Consider the following 19482-nt stretch of genomic DNA (forward strand, 5'->3'; position numbering starts at 1 on the left):
TCTCAGCCTGATTTTTACTCGTATGGACAGCTCTTTGGACTTCAATTCTATACTTGGAATGAACTCAAGACCTTCTACCTGCTTAATAGTTAACATAATAATGGGAGAACTGCTCCCACCTCGCTATGGAACAGCTTGTCGGTCAAATGACCAAATAGTTTTCAGCCCTTGGAAATGGGGGATCCATGTATAAAAATGGCTGTCATTCTTAATTGGCTCATACACTATTTTTAGTAAACAAATTAAATTAAAGCTGAAAGTCTGCACTTCAGTCTCATAATGATTTGTTTAATTCAAACCGATTGTGGTGGCATACAAAGCCATAATTATTGAAATTGTGTCACTGTCCAAATACTTAGGGACCTGCCTGTAAATGTCTGACTCACGTGAACAATGAAGGAGGATCAGCCTGCTCATATAACAGAGGTTTCCATCCGCACCCGTTGTCATGTTGTGTATCCCATCCAGGATGTGGGCCACACACTCGACCCGAGGTCTCACTGTGAAGGGCGCCATCACCTTGTCCAACAGTAGTAGGTGGTACGGACTTGTGGTGGGTAAATGAACATCTGACTCATGAGAACAATGAAGAGGATTGTCCTACTTGTGTAACAGAGGTTTCCGTCAGCACCTTTTGTAACGTTGCATATCTCATCTGGGATGGGGCCTGCATGCATGTTGGAGCAGGTGTCGCAGGCACCTCTCACGAAAAGGATGCAGTCCCACTTTCTCTGCCAAGATTACTAACAGCATCTCCAGCTGGCGAAGTTGGTCTCGTATCCGACCTGCAGCATCTTCACTCACCCATACTTGACGTGATAGTGACCGACGCATGACGATGAATGCTGTTGGCCTTCTCCGTCAGTGCTGCATGGGGGCCATGAGTATAATGTCAAAGGCCGTAATTATGGCTGCTCTGGGCCTGGACATGTAATTGAGGGATTGTGCTTGTGGCAGAGGAGGAATGTGTTCAGTCAGCCATACTTGTCGCGTCAGGTATGTGCGAGGTTTGCTCCCATATTTCTCTCCCTCTCACGACGGCGCGTTGTTCAACAGTGGTGCGATCGTGCAGCGCGGCGTCCATGTTCATTTGACCTTGGCTTCAACTAGACTGTGCTGTGTGTATACAGGCTACCCACAATCCATTGCAATTGTTCTAATGCATTGGCTTCTATCTATTGCTGTGTAATTTTCCAATTGTTTTAAAAGTTTTTGTTTTACCCTCGAATAAGCAAAATGTGGAGCTGACAACTGAGCAAAAATTTCAGTTTGGTTAGAATGAATGTTTCAAAGAAAGATGTCTCTCTAGAACAGACCTGTGCAACTCCATCATCTGCATGGTTTTCAAGTATACGAAATTAGACAGTTAAAACAGTTTCACATGTAATACTGCAGGTGAAAATACTATTGGTTTCTCATTAGTCTTTATTGATAGTTCTTTATTCAGTCAATCAGCTCTCCAAGGGAAAATATGTAAAGACTAAAGAATTAGGAGTTAGTCGTGGCCCTGTACTAATCAGGACCCGAGTGGTGTAGACCTTGGAATAATTTGTTTCAGGGCCAAGTCCAGAGCAACAGCAGTCAGACCCCAGACCCTGTACTTTCCATTTCTGAAAACAGGTAATGTGTAGTTGTAGGAATCTTCTTGCCGAAAATGAGTGTAGCCTCGATTTCTTGGGTCAGTTACGTGAGAAAATGATAACGTGAAAACGTCCTCGACCTAAAAAAGCAAAACCAAAACAAAGCAGAGAGACAGAGGTTTTACAAAAGTAAAGTTTTGTCCAAAAATGTCTTATAGAGAAGCAATTTTGACAGCTTGTCCTCCTACCTCATCAGGGTTCGGATGAAGGGTCAGTCCTTCCACAGGGCCCAGATTAGCAATTACTGGAGCAATCACCATTCCAGTCTGTTGAGAAAAAGACATTTATTTGAGTGAACTTCATTTTAGATAAACGGCCTTCTGATTCCTAGGGTGCTAGCAAATAATCAATGAAGTAGCGCTGGTACTGATACTTTAGGTAAAAAAAAAAAAATTAGGTAACACTTTACATTAAGTGTCCATAATTATACTGTAACTACTATGTAATTACCTGTATAAGTACAATGTAGCTATGATTTATAACTCCATAATTACTGTGTAATACAAATTTACGCTATAGTTAATTACTCAGTTGTCATTGTTATTCCACAGTTTATATAATTACAATGTAACAATTCATCACTGATCCAAAAACAAGTGTACATACATAGTTACGATGTATCTGTACTTTCAAAATGTAATAAACACATCAGGGTATGTAACTACAACTATGTAATAGATGTTCCATGGTCTGGCCAATTGTAATGGAGAATTGCAGTGATAACTGAATAGGTTTTCGATGAGATTTCAAGATCTGTTTTAAATGGTGAAAACACCTTTGCAAAATGGTTAATGCTTTTGCCTCATGGATCCATTATCCTGAGATGGAATTCTGTCTGGAGATATGTGTGTAAAATTTGTACGTTCTACCCATGTCTCCCTATGTCTTCTTCATGGGTTTTACTGCCACATCCCAGGGACATGTAGGTTGGGTTACGTGGCCATATGTGTGACAGCGTGAGTGCTGGTATGTTTGTCAGTGGGCCTTGCAATGGGATGACTCCCCATCCTGGGTTGATTCCTGCCTTGTACCCAGTGATGCTTGGAATGGTTATGCGACCTTGTGTATCTTGATTGAATGATGCAAGTTTGGCAGTATAATTTTAGGGATGGGTACAATAATAGCCCAAAAAATCCAATAATAAATAGTGTAACACAACTACAAGAATGTGACAAATGCTTGTTTAAGCAAAACATGTCAAGGAGGTGTCCCTCTAGATTTTTACATTAAGTAGGCCATTCCAGTATAAATACAGAGTAAATACATGGTAAGTACATTCTGTTTCTAGGGGAGTTATCATTGAAAACCTATCCAGTTATCACTGCAATTCTCCATTACAATCGGCTAGACCATGGAACATCTGTTACATAGTTGTAGTTACATACCCTGATGTTTTTATTACAATTTGAAAGAACAGATACATCGTAACTATGTAAGTACACTTGTTTTTGGATCAGTGATAAATTGTTACATTGTAATTATATAAACTGTGGAATAACAATGACAACTGAGTAATTAACTATAGCGTAAATTTGTATTACACAGTAATTATGGAGTAATAACTCATAGCTACACTGTACTTATACAGGTAATTACATAGTAGTTACAGTGTAATTATGGAGATTTCACTTTTGTTTATTTTCATGTACAATCGTTCACATACAGTGCTTTCAAAAAGTTCTCAGGCCAGTGTGGTGGCTCTGTGGCCTCATGCATAACACCGTGTGACATGACATAAGCACAAAAGCCGAAATGTGCTTACGCACAAAAAAATCCAGATGCATAAATCTGTGCATTCCCCACTTCCATGTTCTTCCGCTACATAAATCCTGTTCAGCGTGAAAATTAACGCACATGCATGCATCTGCTGCTCCACCCCAACTCCTCCCAGAATTACGCCGCTTTGAATATGCAAATCAATATGAATAGCCCTTAAGCTCAGTTTTCCGTGAAAAGGCAATGGCAAAAGCACGACGGAAAATAGAATTTCAGTGAATACCAAATGGAGGCAAGGAAAACCGTACTATTTGTTGGTTTAAACAGTGGTATAAACAACAAAAGGAAGTTGATCGAGTGACAGAGCATGTCGGAGAAACTCGAAAGCTCAAGTTCACAAAGTCACACAGTGCCCGAAATAAAAAAAAGTTGTCAGATATCAAAGTCGTTGTGAAAAGGTGAGTCGTAGCCCACCGTCTGAGTGTCATATGAAAGCTTATTTGGGTACAGAGAAAAAAAAAGGCACACACATGGGGGAAGCACGAAATGTCAACTTTAATCTCAAAACTTTCACTTTAATCACATAGTTTATTTTGTCATTAAAGTAGAACATCATAAACTTCATCTTAAAATTGTTTAATTTACTAAATTCTCAAATCCCATCATAACTAAAGTAGCAAGTTAAATGCTTTGTGAATCACTACGTGCATCCAGGCTTTCTCTTCCTCCAACAGGACACAGAATCCATTACATTCGTGATATTACAGATCTCTGAATAATTAAAATACTGAGCTGTGTACGTGATAACATTTTCATGATGATAGGAGTTAAAGCATGTTATTAAACATGGGAACACGGTGGGGCAGTGATTGTTCATGTCTCACACAAGATGCTTGCTGTGCCATGCGAGACCTTCGATGAAATAATTTATTGTAGCAGTACTGTCTCTTTCAAACGTACTAACCTCCAATTCCTGTCCTTACTTTTCTTTCTCCAAGTAACCAATCGTCATACAATCAGCTCTGTAATAGACGCTAAGCCATCTGTAAGCTTAGAACGCCGATTCTTCAAAACTTTTAAGGAACATTGAAATATCTTCGTAGTACGAGTTTAATTATTATATCCATCTATCCTTCCAGTGTCACGTCAGCACAAGCATGAATACAGCCGTGAACGAATGCTGCGGCACTGTGTCCTCACATGTTTAATTATTAACAATATAGATTATATAAATGAAGTTAAAGTTTTATCTGTATAATATAATCAACATATTTTGCTAAATTTCATCTTACAAATGATATCGTCATCATATTTAAATACACGCTTTACAAAGTGGCTCAGGTTGTGCAATATTATAACTGTATCGCAAGTTTACAGTGAGGTAATTGTACTTATAAATACAAACAGTTCTACAAGAAGCACTTAATGGACTGATTGAGTAAGTTTAGAGTTCTTGGGAAGAAACTGTTTCTGAACCGCGAGGTCCGTACAGTAAAGGCTCTGAAGCGTTTGCCGTGTGAAAGGAGTTCAATAGACAGCATGGCTGAGGCAGCTTGTGCTTGATGCTGTGTACCGATAATTCTCTTTCCGAGAATTGCTGTACTCCTGCCTGTGATTCACACTCAGATGCAGTGAAATAAATACTTCGAGTGGTGCAGTGAGAGTAATATAGACAAAGATGATCCGATGTGGCAAACCCCTAACGGGAGCAGCGGAAAGAAGAAGGTGCAGTGAGAGTAATAACACTAAAGCAGCTACGGTATTTGGAACTTTGGTTACAGGTTAATTACAATCAGATGCATTAAACTAATAAACAATGTGCACTTAAATTTCAGTGTATTTATAAAGCTATATCAGGGATGTGGATATAAAAAAGAAAGGAAAACCACACAAGAACAGTAGCACTGCTTTGACACTGAGTGCCGCTAGTCTGCAAAACTAAGCGCAGAACTTGCGTACGGCAGGAAATGAGCTACCGTGGAAATGTGCGTGGCTTTACACCAATTTTAGGTTTTATACATCGCGATCTGAACATAGAAACGTTCTTAAGCAACATTTTTGTGCGTACGCACCGTTTATACATGAGGCCCCTTGGCAGGTAACTCAAGGATTGACGGCTCGAACCCTGGTAGTGGCAGAAAGAATGCTACTCCGTTGGGCCCTTGAGCAAGGCCCTTAATCAGAAATCCTTAGTAGACTGCGTTTGAGTACAAAACTATACCAGAAGTAGCCGTAACAACACGTATCCCCCCCCTCCCAAATCCGTGGAAAGCAGGCAGTAATTCTGGACAGGTGCATACCACTTAACCCTGTAAGCACAAAAGACGAGAAAATGGATAAAATGATGCATGCATGTACGTTTATGTAACTCCTTACTGAGTTAAATAACATATTTCATATTTTGAGTAAACTGGAATTAGTTTCATTTTTCTTTCACAGAACTGTAGAAGGCCTGATCTCGAACAACAATGAGCAGGCATACCTGAATGAAGTGGAGAGTCGGACTGAAAGCCAACACGATAAAGGAGTTGGTTGTGGACCACTACCCCATCAGTATTAACAACACTTGGGTAGAGAGGGTGGACTGTTTCAGATACCTCAGTGCCCACATCAAAAAGGACCTGACCAGGTCCAAACATATCGACACCTGTTAGAAGGCACGACAACATCTTTACCACCTCAGATATCTCTGGCTCCCCTCCCAACTACTAAATAACTTCTTGTCGGGATATTTTCGATGGTAGATGTGTAGAAGTATTCTCACTCTGTTTGGAAACTTGTAAGCTCTACCGAGAGCGGTGATGTCAGCTGAATGCATCACTGACTTTGCACTCACAAACTTCCAAGGACATTTATACCAAGTGATGTCGGACCAGGGGAAAGAAAATGCTCAGAGATCCCAGCCATCCCAATGATGGCCTCTGCTGTGAGCTGTGGTCAGAGACATGCTAACCCTGCCGGAAGACCAGAGAGACTGACAGGCCAGCATGAGGGACTGTATATGATCACGTTTCCCAGGACATGAGGTACAGCCTTCACAAAAATGGACTGAAAGTGATCATGCATAACAGGACTCTGGTTTTCATGAATTGTTTTCTCACATTTGTGTATTAGTGGTGTATTTTGTTGACTGTTTTGGATTCGTGTCGGGGTGGAAGCGCTGCATTGCAGTACTATGTATACTGGGGGGCTTATTTGTTTTGTACACTTTCTTATTTACTGCATAATAACAATTCTCGTTTATCTCAACATTTGTTTTCGCTGGTGTGCTTCTGTACTTGTGGTGGTCTAATAGGGAAGTAGTGTTGGTCGCTCGCACCCCAGATTTTTTTTTTTCTCTCTTTACTGCCACTTTAGGTCGGCAGTGTATATCATAACCGTGCCGGCACAGGGAGAAGTATATGGTTCCCATCTCTTCACCGACTTTCCATGGGTCGTTATTGAGACACCGCACTCACTGAGGTATAAAAGAGGATGAGCAATAAAAAACAAAAGACAGTGAAAGGGATGAGGAAGAAGGCAGAATCGGGGAGCTGGTGCCAGTGTGGTGGTGGGAAGCAGGCGGTCGGTAGCTCCGTGGAGGAGTGACCGGTCGACACTCTTGGAGCGGATCTTCCCACACTGAGCAGTAGAAGGGGCAGTGGAATGAAAGAAAATGCCTCTTAGGGACCCACTATGTGCCAGCAGGGATGAGGAAGACAGAGAGACCGACTCGGAGCGTTACGGCAGATGCCAATGGCGGTAGTTGTTGCAAGAGACAAAGGAGGTCGACTGAAGATGCTGGTGTCTCTGCCAGCTGTAAGACCTGAGCAGGGTGAGCTGGGGTGGCAGACAATGGAAGATGCACTGGGCTTGGAGAGAAAGAGAAGGCCAATGTCTGCATGGTTTTGTGGAGCACATATTTTATGACCGATTTCAAACTTTCACGGAAAACCACCTGGTTTAATGAATTATTTATTTATTGAAGAGCACTTACCTGAATTGAACTGCACTTCGAGCATTTTGAACACATGACTATACAGTTGCGCTTGAAAGTTTGTGAACCCTTTAGAATTTTCTATATTTCTGCATAAATATGACCTAAAACATCACCAGATTTTCACTCAAAGTAGATAAAGAGAAACCAGTTAAACAAATGAGACAAAAATATTAAACTTGGTCATTTATTTATTAAGGAAAATGATTGAATATTACATATTTGTGAGTGGCAGAAGTATGTGAACCTTTGCTTTTAGTATCTGGTGTGACCCCCCAATAACTGCAACTAAACGTTTCCGGTAACTTTTGCTTAGTGTGATCTTTGTTGGCCGACCACTCCTGGGGAGGGTAACAATGGTCTTGAATTTCCTCCATTTGTACACAATCTGTCTGACTGTGGATTGGTGGAGTCCAAACTCTTTAGAGATGGTTTTGTAACCTTTAACAGCCTGATGAGCATCAACAACTCTTTTTGTGAGGTCCTCAGAAATCTCCTTTGTTCGTGCCATGATACACTTCCACAAACATGTGTTGTGAAGAGCAGACTTTGATAGATCCTGTTCTTTAAATAAAACAGGGGGCCCACTCACACCTGATTGTCATCCCATTGATTGAAAACACCCGACTCGAATTTCACCTTCAAACTAACTGATCATCCGTGAGGTTCACATACATCTGCCACTCACAAATATGTAATATTCGATCATTTTCCTCAATAAATAAATGACCAAGTATAATATTTTTGTCTCATTTGTTTAACTGGTTTCTCTTTATCTACTTTTAGGACTTGAGTGAAAATCTGATGAGGTTTTAGGTCATATTTATGCAGAAATATAGAAAATTCTAAAGGGGTCACAAACTTTCAAGCACAACTGCATTTGAGCAGAAGTACTCAAGTATGTTTTACACCTACCTCTCACTTGTATGTGTTTTCATTTGCCCGGTCATGGTATTGACGGTTCTGAGTTCAAGGAGGTTGTGGTAACCTGGACCATCACGAACCCTGACTGAGATATTACAGCATGTTCTTTATAATCTGTATTCTATATGTCATGACATTTTCTGACCGACTTAATCTGGAGCCTATCCCAGCTAGCATACGGTTCAGGGCAGGAACAGACCCTGGACAGGGTGCAAGTCCATCGCACGACAAACAGACACACCAAAACACAGACACGCCAGTCAATTTAGCGTCGCCAATTCTCCTAATTTGCATGTGTTTGGACAGCGGGAGGAAACTCAGAGAACATGCAAACTGCACATACAGAGGACTCGGGAAGCAAACTCTGGTCTCCTTACTGCGCAACACCAGTGCTACCACTGCAGGGCACCACCGTGCCACCCTATTCTGTATGTGGGCTATCCAAATTGGGAGTTTCTGGTGGGGGTTTATCACTAGATATTCACTGCTCCATTTCCATCTATTGTGCAACTTTATGCTAAACTCTGCATGGGAATAAATGTGCAAAATTCAAACTGGTAAAATCTAAAGTGTCATCTGTGAGCCACACACAGATATAAGGATGGCGTGATGAACATCAGTCAATAAGACTGAAGAACTAAACTGGCCCAGAACAAGCTGAACAGAGTGCACCACCGCAACAGCTAGCTACCCACTGGGCACACTGATATTAGCCAATCTTTAGCCTGCAATTTGAAACTTCTTTTAACAAATTCAGCATGCTTACCTTGTCCTTCAGTGGTTTCATGACACCCCACACGCTGCTCTCCTGCACCGATATTCCAAGCTCCTCCTTAGCCTCACGAAGTGCTGTGGCAATGACATCTTTATCAGAGGGGTCACACTTCCCACCTGGAAAGCTGGTTAAAATACACAAAGAAGTGAAACCATACTGTTAAAGAATATCCATGCTTAAGCTCAACAGGTCAAGTCCATATTAGGAGTAGAAACGTTTAACCCCTTCTTTATGGAGGAATATTTAGGACAAAATTAAATAAATAAAAAAATGAGCAAATAAATAAAAGTACTGTGAAATGTGAGCATAAATAAATAAATGTGTCACGAAATATGTTTTTTGTTGCTTATTTATTTATTTAATTTTGTCCGTAACATTCCTCCAAACTATCATGAAATACGACTTGAAATAAAACTGTCACTTTCACTTGTCAAAGTTGAGAGGGTGGGCTCTAACACACCCTCTAGTTACTGATTGGTGAATCGATAGCACAAGAATTCATTAGAAAAATGCTTACTACTGCCGATGAAATGGATTCTGCCGAAGATATTACGTATTTCAGAGAGAGAATTGAAGATTTATCGGAAGAAATTACAATGTTGGCGGCCCTTTTAGACTCCGATAAAGATGAAACTATTTTTGAACTGTGAGATACTATATAGAGAAAATTACATGTCAACTTCCTAATCAGCCAACAGGTGGCGCTTCAGTAAACGTTCCAAGCATTAACTGGATGACAACATACATAGAAGACCGCAAGATTGTTACAGTCCGCTTTATAGATTTATATATTTTTTTCTAAACCTATAAATTCTTAACTCTGCTGTTGCTTTCCTATTATTTTCCCCTTTTGCTGTGTAGTTTGCTCCCTTAATTTATCCCTAAGAGTGACAATTAACAACCAGCATAGCAGACACCCGGGATGATGACTTCAGTGTCAGACCTGCTAATTAGTAAATAATCAATTACATAAACAGAAAAGCAGAATGAAAATTAGGTTGAAAATACTGTTAACTACTTGAAAAAATAAAAAAACAACTACATGTTCTCCATATAACAGCTATGTACATTTTAATAAAAATGTACCAAACTTAGTTTGTAATTTCTACACTGACTCCAAAACACAGAAACTGGGAAATAATGACTCACTTAATTATGTTAAGAGTCCAATGAAAAACAGAAGTTAGTTGGAACAAAAACCTGCAGCCACAGTGGGTTGCCAGGACTGAGTTTGGGAACCACTGCCTTAGAAAAACCTGGACAAGAAGAGCCCATTCTGCCCACCAAAGCTTGCCAGTCTTCTCCACTTAATTCTTCCAAAATAACATCAAGTCGAGTTTTGAAAGGCCCTAAAGTCCTGCTGTCCACCACACTGCTTGGTCACTTACTCCGTGTATCTGTTGTTCTTTGTGTAAAGTAAAACTTCCTAATGTTTGTGTGAAATTTCCCCTTAACAAGTTTCCAACGGTGTCCCCGTGTTCTTGATGCACTCATCTTAAACTCATAGTCTTGATCCACAGCACTTATTCCCTTCATAATTTTACACATGTCACTCAGGTCTCCTCTTAATCTTCTTTTGCTTCAACTGTAAAGGCTCAGCTCTTTTAATCCTTCCTCCTAACTCATCCCCTGTGGTCCTGGAATCAGCCCAGTAGCTCTTCTCTGGACTTTTTCTAGTGCTGTCATTTTAAACTTTGGTGCAGAGATTGGAAATCAAGGACGTTATGGAGGGCACAGTAGATAAGATGTACCTTTTAACTGAATAAACTCGGAAAGCTAACATTACATTCCGATAATGTGTATTTATACAAGAGTTTTTTGGCAGGTGCCCTTTTGGGCAGAAGATAACACACGACAGTCACTCATAGGATGTTTATCAAGAGATGGAGGATGCTGGGATACATGCAAATAAATTGAAGAATACTGAGAGATATAGAAATGCTAAAGCAAACACTAAACAAGTGTGACTACTAGCAGATTGTATACTTCTAAGTTCAGATAAAATAACCAGTGTGTATACGGTGTCATGCAAAAGTTGGGACAACCCTGAGAAAAATGACACACTTTGTTGATTTGCCGAAGTGAAAAGTATAAGATACAACCTCTGAAAGTCTTTCGTCAACTTTTAAGGCAGAGTTACATTTAATACCATGACCTTTGAACATATAGTGATCCCTCCTTTATCGCGGGGGTTGCGTTCCAGAACCCCCCGCGAAAGGTGAAAGTCCACGAAGTAAAAACCATATGTTCATATGGTTATTTTTATATATTTTAAGCCCTTATAAACTCTGCCACACTCTTATAAAGATTTCCTGCACAGTTATACAGCATAAACCCTTTGTATTCTCTTAGATATTAATTAGGTAAGATTCGTTGAAATTATGTATGTAAACACACTGTTTAGATACAGTAAAACCTAAATATTATTTTAAAGATATCGAGTGTCTCCGATATCACATATGTTACAGCCATTACGTTAGACAGATTGTTTTGGAGCCATAACGAAGGGCTTGACTACGCACAAAGATAAACACAAAAGAGCATAAAAGTTAACTTTATAGACAGCGAAACACGTTGCTGCTGAATGAGAGAGACGAGACTTCCTGGTTAACGCAGCGCAATCGAATTCGGTGCTCCGTCACCGAGTCAATCAGCACACAGGACCTTAACTGCGTGCTCTGATTGGGTAGCTTCTCAGCCATCCTCCAATAGTTTCTCTTGTATGAAATCAACTGAGCAAACCAACTGAGGAAGCATGTACCAGAAATAAAAAGACCCATTGTCCACAGAAACCCGCGAAGCAGTGAAAAATCCATGTTATACATTTAGATATGCTTACATATAAAATCCGCGATAGAGTGAAGCTGCGAAAGTCAAAGCGCGATATAGCGAGGGATTACTGTAGTGCAATAAGATTAAGCAAGTTTTTGTGGAAAAAAATTACATAACCTTTCTGAAAGAACAGGACCCAACGGCGTTCAAAGTTGGAAAACAGCAAACAATATCAAAAATATTCATGAAAAAATTCTCACGTCACCTGTGTTGCATAATCCATACAGCAAGTCATCCAGTTGTATACCACAACGCACAAAACACATGTATTTTTCTGCTAAACTATTGTTAAATAAATCTGGAAAATGAAAGATGATAAACAGGAAGCCACTTCACATAGTTGTCGGCTCAGTATGGACGTGAAAGCAGCATGAATCAATGAAACGTTTATGAATTGGTTTGAAAGGTATAAAGTGGGAAGAAAACGTGGAAGTGACGAAGTTCTACCTGCACACAAGTCTGCCTCAACATGGCGAATGCCTTCATCAGAGAGGACCGACGGATTACAGTGTCTACTCTCGGTGCACATTTGGAGATCAGTTATGGATCTGCACATGCCATAGTGCATGATGACTTGGGGAACAACAGACTTTGCACAGGGTTGGCACCCAAATGGCTCACTGATCTACCATAAGCCGAATTTCAGCAGGTTTCACTCACTACAACCAGGGCCATCTTATTAGCATTATAGGCCCTCAGAAAAAGCAGTGCACTGGGGGCTTCTACCTACACCACCACTCAGCAAGTCACAACATACACAGATTAGCATGGAGACCCAGCGTGCCCATGCGTTAAGATGGCCCTGACTTCAGGGCATTGTTCACCAACGGTGCTATCCTGCACTGGACCATCCATGTGCATTTGACCTTGGCTTCAACTAGACTGACAGCAGATCGAGGAGCTGTATGTGTTTGAAATACCCATAAGCCATTGCAAACGTGTTATATTGCATCAGCTTCATTCTGTTGCGGTTACCGCGTAATTTTCAAATTGCCTTTATGTTGTGTAGGATGTAATTTTAGATTTTTTGGATCCTTTACTAGGGATCTAGTCCTGTACGGACCTCCATCAGAGGGTGAAAAATGACAAATGTCTATTATAACCGAGAATATTTAGACAATTAAATCAAAGCACACATTTTGATGTTTCATATGTTAGTCACAATATCTCTTGTTCATTATGTACTCATGAAGTAAATTGTTAACATTTCTTATAAACACTCTAAATTAGGGCGACTTACATTATCTCCGATTTTCTGGATGTTTTTGAGGCCCCCCCAAATCCTTCAGCAGGTACTGCAGTTCTTTTATCCCTAAAAACAAACTTGTTAGGTTAATTAAGAGTTCTAAAATGGCTCAGCAATGTGGATCCCATGATGGACTGGCACCCAATGCTGCCAGAAAGGACCCCCATGACCCTAAAAAGGATTAAGCAGGTTTAGTAATTATTTTGATTTTTTATACGACAATGCAAGAAGTTGCTGTTGAGTTTGGCAGTAACAGGTGAAAACGTCTAAATAAGTTAAAGTTAACGTAGAAACTCTACAAAGGAGGAAGAGAAAAAAAGCACGACACCAATAGCGTAATGCAAATTTGTATCTTAGCCCCCTAAAAATCAGTCCGTAAGTGTGGTACAATTAAGCTTATTTGCGTTTACAAAAATGTCAATACTGTACATTGTCGTTACCTTTTAGGGGACACCCACCTGACATCCCCCTTGTGTCGCCCAGTAAGCTTGCAAGACCTCAGGGTGAGAAGGAAGGCGGGCTCACCGTGTGCCGTGCAGACAGACACGAGTATAGCAGCTGAACGGCCCTGGCCTTTCTTTTCTTGAGCAGAGCTCAAGGAGTACAAATCCACGTTTTTGGCAAGTTCAGATCGACAACGGGCTTCATTCTCGGCAGAAAGGCAGCCATGAGGAGTCACACTGTGAAGTTCTCCCAAGCCAGAGCTGTAACGTCTTCTGCAAAAGCAATCCATGGGCAAAGGTTTACCCGAATCCCCGACATCTGTGCTGAAGCGAGTGCCCTCAAAACCAGCCCTACTTGCCACACTGAGAGACCCAAAGCTCTTGGTAGTCAAGCCTAAACATAAAGAAGTTCTAAAATGGACACTCCAACGGAGAAGATTGCCTGTCATTTTTCCCCACTCACGCCACCGTGTATTGCTGCTCCATCTTTTGCATGCTTTGAGGCTCTGTCCTGACACCTGAAGGCACCTGTAACCGCATTTGAAGCAGGCAAATTGCTAAACGCCATGCAACTACTTGGGCAGCTGAAGTGAAGGGTGGCACACAATAGCGGCTTTGGGATTTACGGAGACTTCGAGACGTCTGCCGACTGATGAAGGGTCTTTCCAACGGCTGACAGGAGAGCGGGTAGCCAAATAAGAGAATTCATGAGCTCTCCTGGAAGGGAAACGAAAAAAAGAAAAGTTATAACAAATCAAAAAATGAATTCAAAACCTGTGAATCAGCCACAGACGGGCTGCCATACTAGGAGGCTAATGGGTGACAATTCTTTACCAAAGGACATACTATTAAATAATCAAATGTTACAGATTTTCTCTCTCTATTATAAAAGAAAATCTTAAAAATCTCTTGGCGATAGTCTCATTTCAAGTCCCATCCTCCACTCAACCATTTTCAGCACCAACGGTCCTCTCACCTCTCATTCGTGTGAATGCTTTTGTCAGACACAGTTCCTGCGCTCTCAGCTCTTAGAAATTTTTACGTTTTCCCTACTTTAACTTCCCAATAAAAGAAGACTTTTCATATCCAAATCTTATTGAAGAATTTCATCACAAAGGGTCATCAACAGACGAAATGAGTACACGGGCAATCCTAGCACCGAGAAACGATGAAGTCAAATGAATTAATGCGAAAATTGCTGATCAGTTACACAGTAAATTGGTTAAATGCATATCAATAGACTATGCTGGTGGTGATGGTGCGGAAGATGAAAGCATTAACTTGCAATATCCTGTAGAATATCTACAACCGTGCGGTCTTCCAGTGGGCCAATTACTGTTGAAAGAAGGATGTATCATAATGGTATCGCGTAATTTATGTCCGAGTGATGGGCTATGCAATAGGACAAGATTAGTTGTATTCAAAATTGGTCGAACAATTCTGACATGTAAAATTTTAACAGGTGAAAAGAAACGTAATGTAGTACATTGACTACTGCAATGCGGTGTTCACTGGATGTTCAAACTGTTCTTTATACAGCCTCCAGTTAATCCAAAATGCTGCTGCAAGAATTATTACAAGAACAAAAAAATATGAACACATAACTCCACTCCTTAAATCCTTACACTGGCTTCTGGTGAAGTTTAGGGAAGATTTCAAAATCCTCCTTTTAACATATAAAGCATTAAATGGCCAAGGTCTGGCTTACTTGTCTGAACTTATCATGACTTACAAACCAGAGCACACATTAAGATCTCAAGATGCTGGTCTGCTTATGATTCCAAGGATTAATAAAATAACAGTGGGAAGACGATCTTTTAGTTACAGGGCCCCTAAACTGTGGAGTGGTCTGCCTGCTACAATAAGAGATGCCCCTTCGGCCTCAGCTTTTAAATCCCGGCTGAAGACTCACTACTTCAGTTTAGCACACCCTGACTAGAGCTGCTGATTAGCTGTACAGATTGCATCTCTGTTGTTAGTCATTATCACTAAAACATAAATAACATGATAGTTATAATTGGATACTAACCCTCACCAATTCTGTTTCTCTTCTCGGTACTCAAATGTGGCACTTGGTGCCACAGCCCACCTGCCAAGTTGTTTTGCCTGCCTAAGGTAAAGTCATCTCTGATGGACGATCACAGGAATCGTGGGAAAGAGGGGTCCTTTCATCGGATTAGCGCTATTTGTCTGCTTTTTTTATTTTTTTCATTTTTATTACTATTTAATTTAATAGTGTTTCTTTGTATCAGTATACTGCTGCTGGATTATGTGAATTTCCCCTTGGGATTAATAAAGTATCTATCTATCTATCTATTTCAGCTGTGGAATGGCCAATTGGGGAAGGCAGCTTGTTGGCTGAGGTCTCCTGGACTCAAAAACAAATCCAAATCATATGTGCTATCATCTACTGTTAAATTCTGCGCCATACTTGTAAATTTTTATTTTTTATACTGTATTGAGGATTTTTTTTGTTTGTGTACTGTATTGTATTGACCCCCTTCTTTTTGACACCCACTGCACGCCCAACCTACCGGGAAATGGGTCTTTCTTTGAACTGCCTTTCCCGAAGTTTCTTCCATTTTTTTCCCTACAAAGGTTTTTCCTTGTCTTCTTAGCGAGAATCAAGGCTGGGGGGCTGTCAAGAGGGAGGGCCTGTTAAAGCCCATTGCGGCACTTCTTGTGTGATTTTCGGCTATACAAAAAATAAATGGTATTGTATTGTACATAATCCGCGGATAATATTAGACACCAAAGGAGATCTTGATATGCCATTTGTATTAAAACGTTTACAGTTTCCAGGTACAATAGCTTTTGCTATGACAATTAACAAATCACAGGGACAAACATTTGAAAAAGTCAGATTTATTTATTAGATAGAAAGAAATGATATTCACTCACGGGCAGTTATACGTTATGTTGTCATGATGCAAGTCCAAACACGGAATCAAAATCCAATGCGATACTGATGAAAAGTTAATTAAAAAAAAAATTGTTATTACTGAAGTTTTAAAGTAAAAGTGAACATAATGCATATGTAACAATGACCAAGAAAAAAAGAATCTCTTTAAAATGTATTTCGGTTTCATCAAAACCAGGGGTTGGCGAGCGAAGTGAGCAGGGGGTGGAGCTCCATAGTTAATTTAAAAGAAATATGAACATTTCTGAGCAATTCCAAACTTTTGAATGTGAATGTATATATAATACTAGTCTGATGTTGCATTTGCTGTTAACTCTTGGATGTATTTATTGCCTGACCTGTCATACTACCGTCACTAATCTACAGGAGGCATGCAAGTTAAGACTCTCATTTGGCTCTGCACAAATGACAAACTTGAATTTATAAGACTACACCGCTCCGACATTCCGAGTGAGACAAGATCTATATAAAACCAAAGTGAACTCTAAATATTCTTGTATTATTTTAGAATCTGGCTAATGTCTTTATTTAAAGTGACGTACAAGATGATGAAGCACCTCAGTTATTGAAACACAAGTGGGGTAGAGGGCAGAACTGAACCTGTGACATTGTGGTTTTAAAATGTCATGTCTGATGTAATACGCCACACTGTCTAGAACTGACAGGCCATTCACAGTCGGTTCTTATCTTGGGTCCTGTGCTGATGGGAATCCAGCCTCATAATCTCCCCACCCCGGGCAAAGTAGGGCACCGGAGCCCGCGATTTTAGCAAAACAGAAAAATAGGAATCATCTCCAGAACTCTGTGACAGAGACGACAGGCTTGAAGAATTATCAGTTGCAGAAGTGGCAGGTGAGAGGACATCGTCACAGCCACCCACTGTACGTACTGTGGCACCGAGAAATGTGAGGCAAGTTGGCATGGAGGGAAAGGACACATTCGAGTTTACCTTCTCCTGCTCCTAGTTTCTGTTTCTTTTCGTTCTTATGCCACACTTTAGACACACTATCGAAAGTTCAGGCACATTTCTTATGGAAGCAACACACGTGTTTTCCTATAAATTCTGAATTAAGTTACGTTAAACAAGCTACAGTTGTGCGACATTCGGACTCAACCGGCAAGTGACCGCTTACTGTAATTATTTTGCTAATTCCAAGCAAGCGGTCTGGAGATGTTTTACGAGGAGACAGAAATTCTGCTGTTGATAAGAAGATGATTACTTCATAAATCGGGACAACGTTTGTAGGCACGTCAACAAGAAAAGTTGAATTCTGCGAACTAAGCGAAATAGGCACCGCTTTGGCATGTAATAATCTACCCGTCGAGACGAAACACAAAGCTTCCAAATAAACGAGGTCAGTACAAGGGGGATCGGTCACTGCAGACCACCAACGTGTAAACCTCGGTCACCAATTATGCTTATCTTTACGGGCTCACCGGCCGAAATATAATTCTTCATCCGGTTCAGAGGCGCCTGTATGACACGGGTCGATGCCGGTACGGGGACCGCGCTGTTCTTTCATTTCTCCATTAATTTTAAAAGCTGGTTTTAAAAAAATATCAAGGAACGATATAAAACATCGCGTGTCATCGTGCTGGCACGCAGGCCACCTTCACACTGGCACGGACAACAGAACCCACATTTTATGACCCAAACCAGTCTGTTACGCCGGGGATGAACACAAACACTGAACTCACCCTCTTGAAGATTTTACACACTTCTTGTTTTCAGTCCGTGAAGCACAAATGTAGAACAAGCCAGGCAGTGCATGCTATCGCTATACTTACTCTTCGAATAGGCACCTGGCAAAGATTCCTAAGCAAGCCGAAACAGCGGACGCAGCAAAGGACAACGCGACCCTGCCAGCACTCGAGGTGGCGCTCGCCGCTTTGTTCCTTTCTTCCTCATTTGCGCAACTTCTCCGCCAGCCCCTCCCACCGGGCTGTGACGTCTTTATTTTACTCAAACCAATCATCACGCCTTCAGAGCCGCACTTGAATCATTAAGCGCAGTGTGTTATTGGTTGTGATGGTCTCATCTCTTGTGGAGCGGTAAGAGCTGTTATATTAAAAAACTCGGTATTTCTAAACTCATCCAACAATGGCGATTTACAGTACATTTAGTTTAGTTATCTGAACACCGCTGTTAAAATAAACTGACTTAGACCTGTTTTGATAAACCTAACAAATATTTGCAACCCGATTCTTCAACATGTGTTTATCTCGTCGCGAAGGTCGTAATTTGATCTTGATGCGTGATGATAATATTACAAAATTTCTTGTCAAGCTTTCCATTTTCATCAACAGGTGTTACTGTCATAGGCTGTTATATACAAGCATAACGTTTCTCCACAAACCTGTTTTATCTGGAACAACTGTATTATTTTATTCATATACAGGTGCCGGTCATAAAATTAGAATATCATGACAAAGTTGATTTACTTCAGTAATTCCATTCAAAAAGTGAAACTTGTATATTAGATTCATTCATTACACAAAGACTGATGTATTTCAAATGTTTATTTCTTTTAATTTTGATGATAATAACTGACAACTAATGAAAGTCCCAAATTCAGTATCTCAGAAAATTAGAATATCAATTAAGACCAATGCAAAAAAAGGATTTTTAGAAATATTGGCCAACTGAAGGGTATGAACATGAAAAGTATGAGCCTGTACAGCACTCAGTATTTAGTTGGGGCTCCTTTGGCCTGGATTACTGCAGCAATGTGGCGGGCATGTAGTTGATCAGTCTGTGGCACTGCTCAGGTGTTATGAGAGCCCATGTTGCTCTGATTGTGGCCTTCAGCTCTTCTGAATTGTTGGGTCTGGCGTATTGCATCTTCCTCTTCACAATACCCCATAGATTTTCTATGGGGTTAAGGTCAGGCGAGTTTGCTGGCCAATCCAGAACAGGGATGCCATGGTCCTTAAACCAGGTACTGGTAGTTTTGGCACTGTGTGCAGGTGCCAGGTCCTGTTGGAAAATGAAATCTGCATCTCCATAAAG

General features: G+C 40.7%; 1 protein-coding gene across 5 annotated transcripts; it reads right to left on the minus strand.

Annotated features, from left to right (window-relative positions):
* Nucleotides 1-1407: 1407 nt before the first annotated feature.
* Nucleotides 1408-18463, minus strand: nudt8 (nudix (nucleoside diphosphate linked moiety X)-type motif 8). 5 transcript variants are annotated; one of them, XM_039767664.1, is made up of 5 exons: nucleotides 18261-18390; nucleotides 13550-14269; nucleotides 9023-9155; nucleotides 1829-1906; nucleotides 1408-1720 (listed from the first exon to the last, which is right to left on the minus strand). In XM_039767664.1, the coding sequence occupies exons 2-5, from the start codon at nucleotides 13999-14001 to the stop codon at nucleotides 1517-1519; spliced, it is 867 nt and encodes a 288-aa protein (XP_039623598.1). In that variant the 5' UTR covers nucleotides 14002-14269; nucleotides 18261-18390; the 3' UTR covers nucleotides 1408-1516. The 5 variants fall into 5 exon arrangements, with proteins under 5 accessions (XP_039623598.1, XP_039623597.1, XP_039623600.1 ...); XM_039767663.1 differs by having other exon boundaries at nucleotides 18171-18390; XM_039767666.1 differs by having other exon boundaries at nucleotides 13568-14269; nucleotides 18171-18387.
* Nucleotides 18464-19482: the final 1019 nt, after the last annotated feature.

The sequence above is a fragment of the Polypterus senegalus genome, chromosome 10 (genome assembly GCF_016835505.1).
Source record: "Polypterus senegalus isolate Bchr_013 chromosome 10, ASM1683550v1, whole genome shotgun sequence".
NCBI classification, from domain to species: Eukaryota; Metazoa; Chordata; class Cladistia; order Polypteriformes; family Polypteridae; genus Polypterus; species Polypterus senegalus.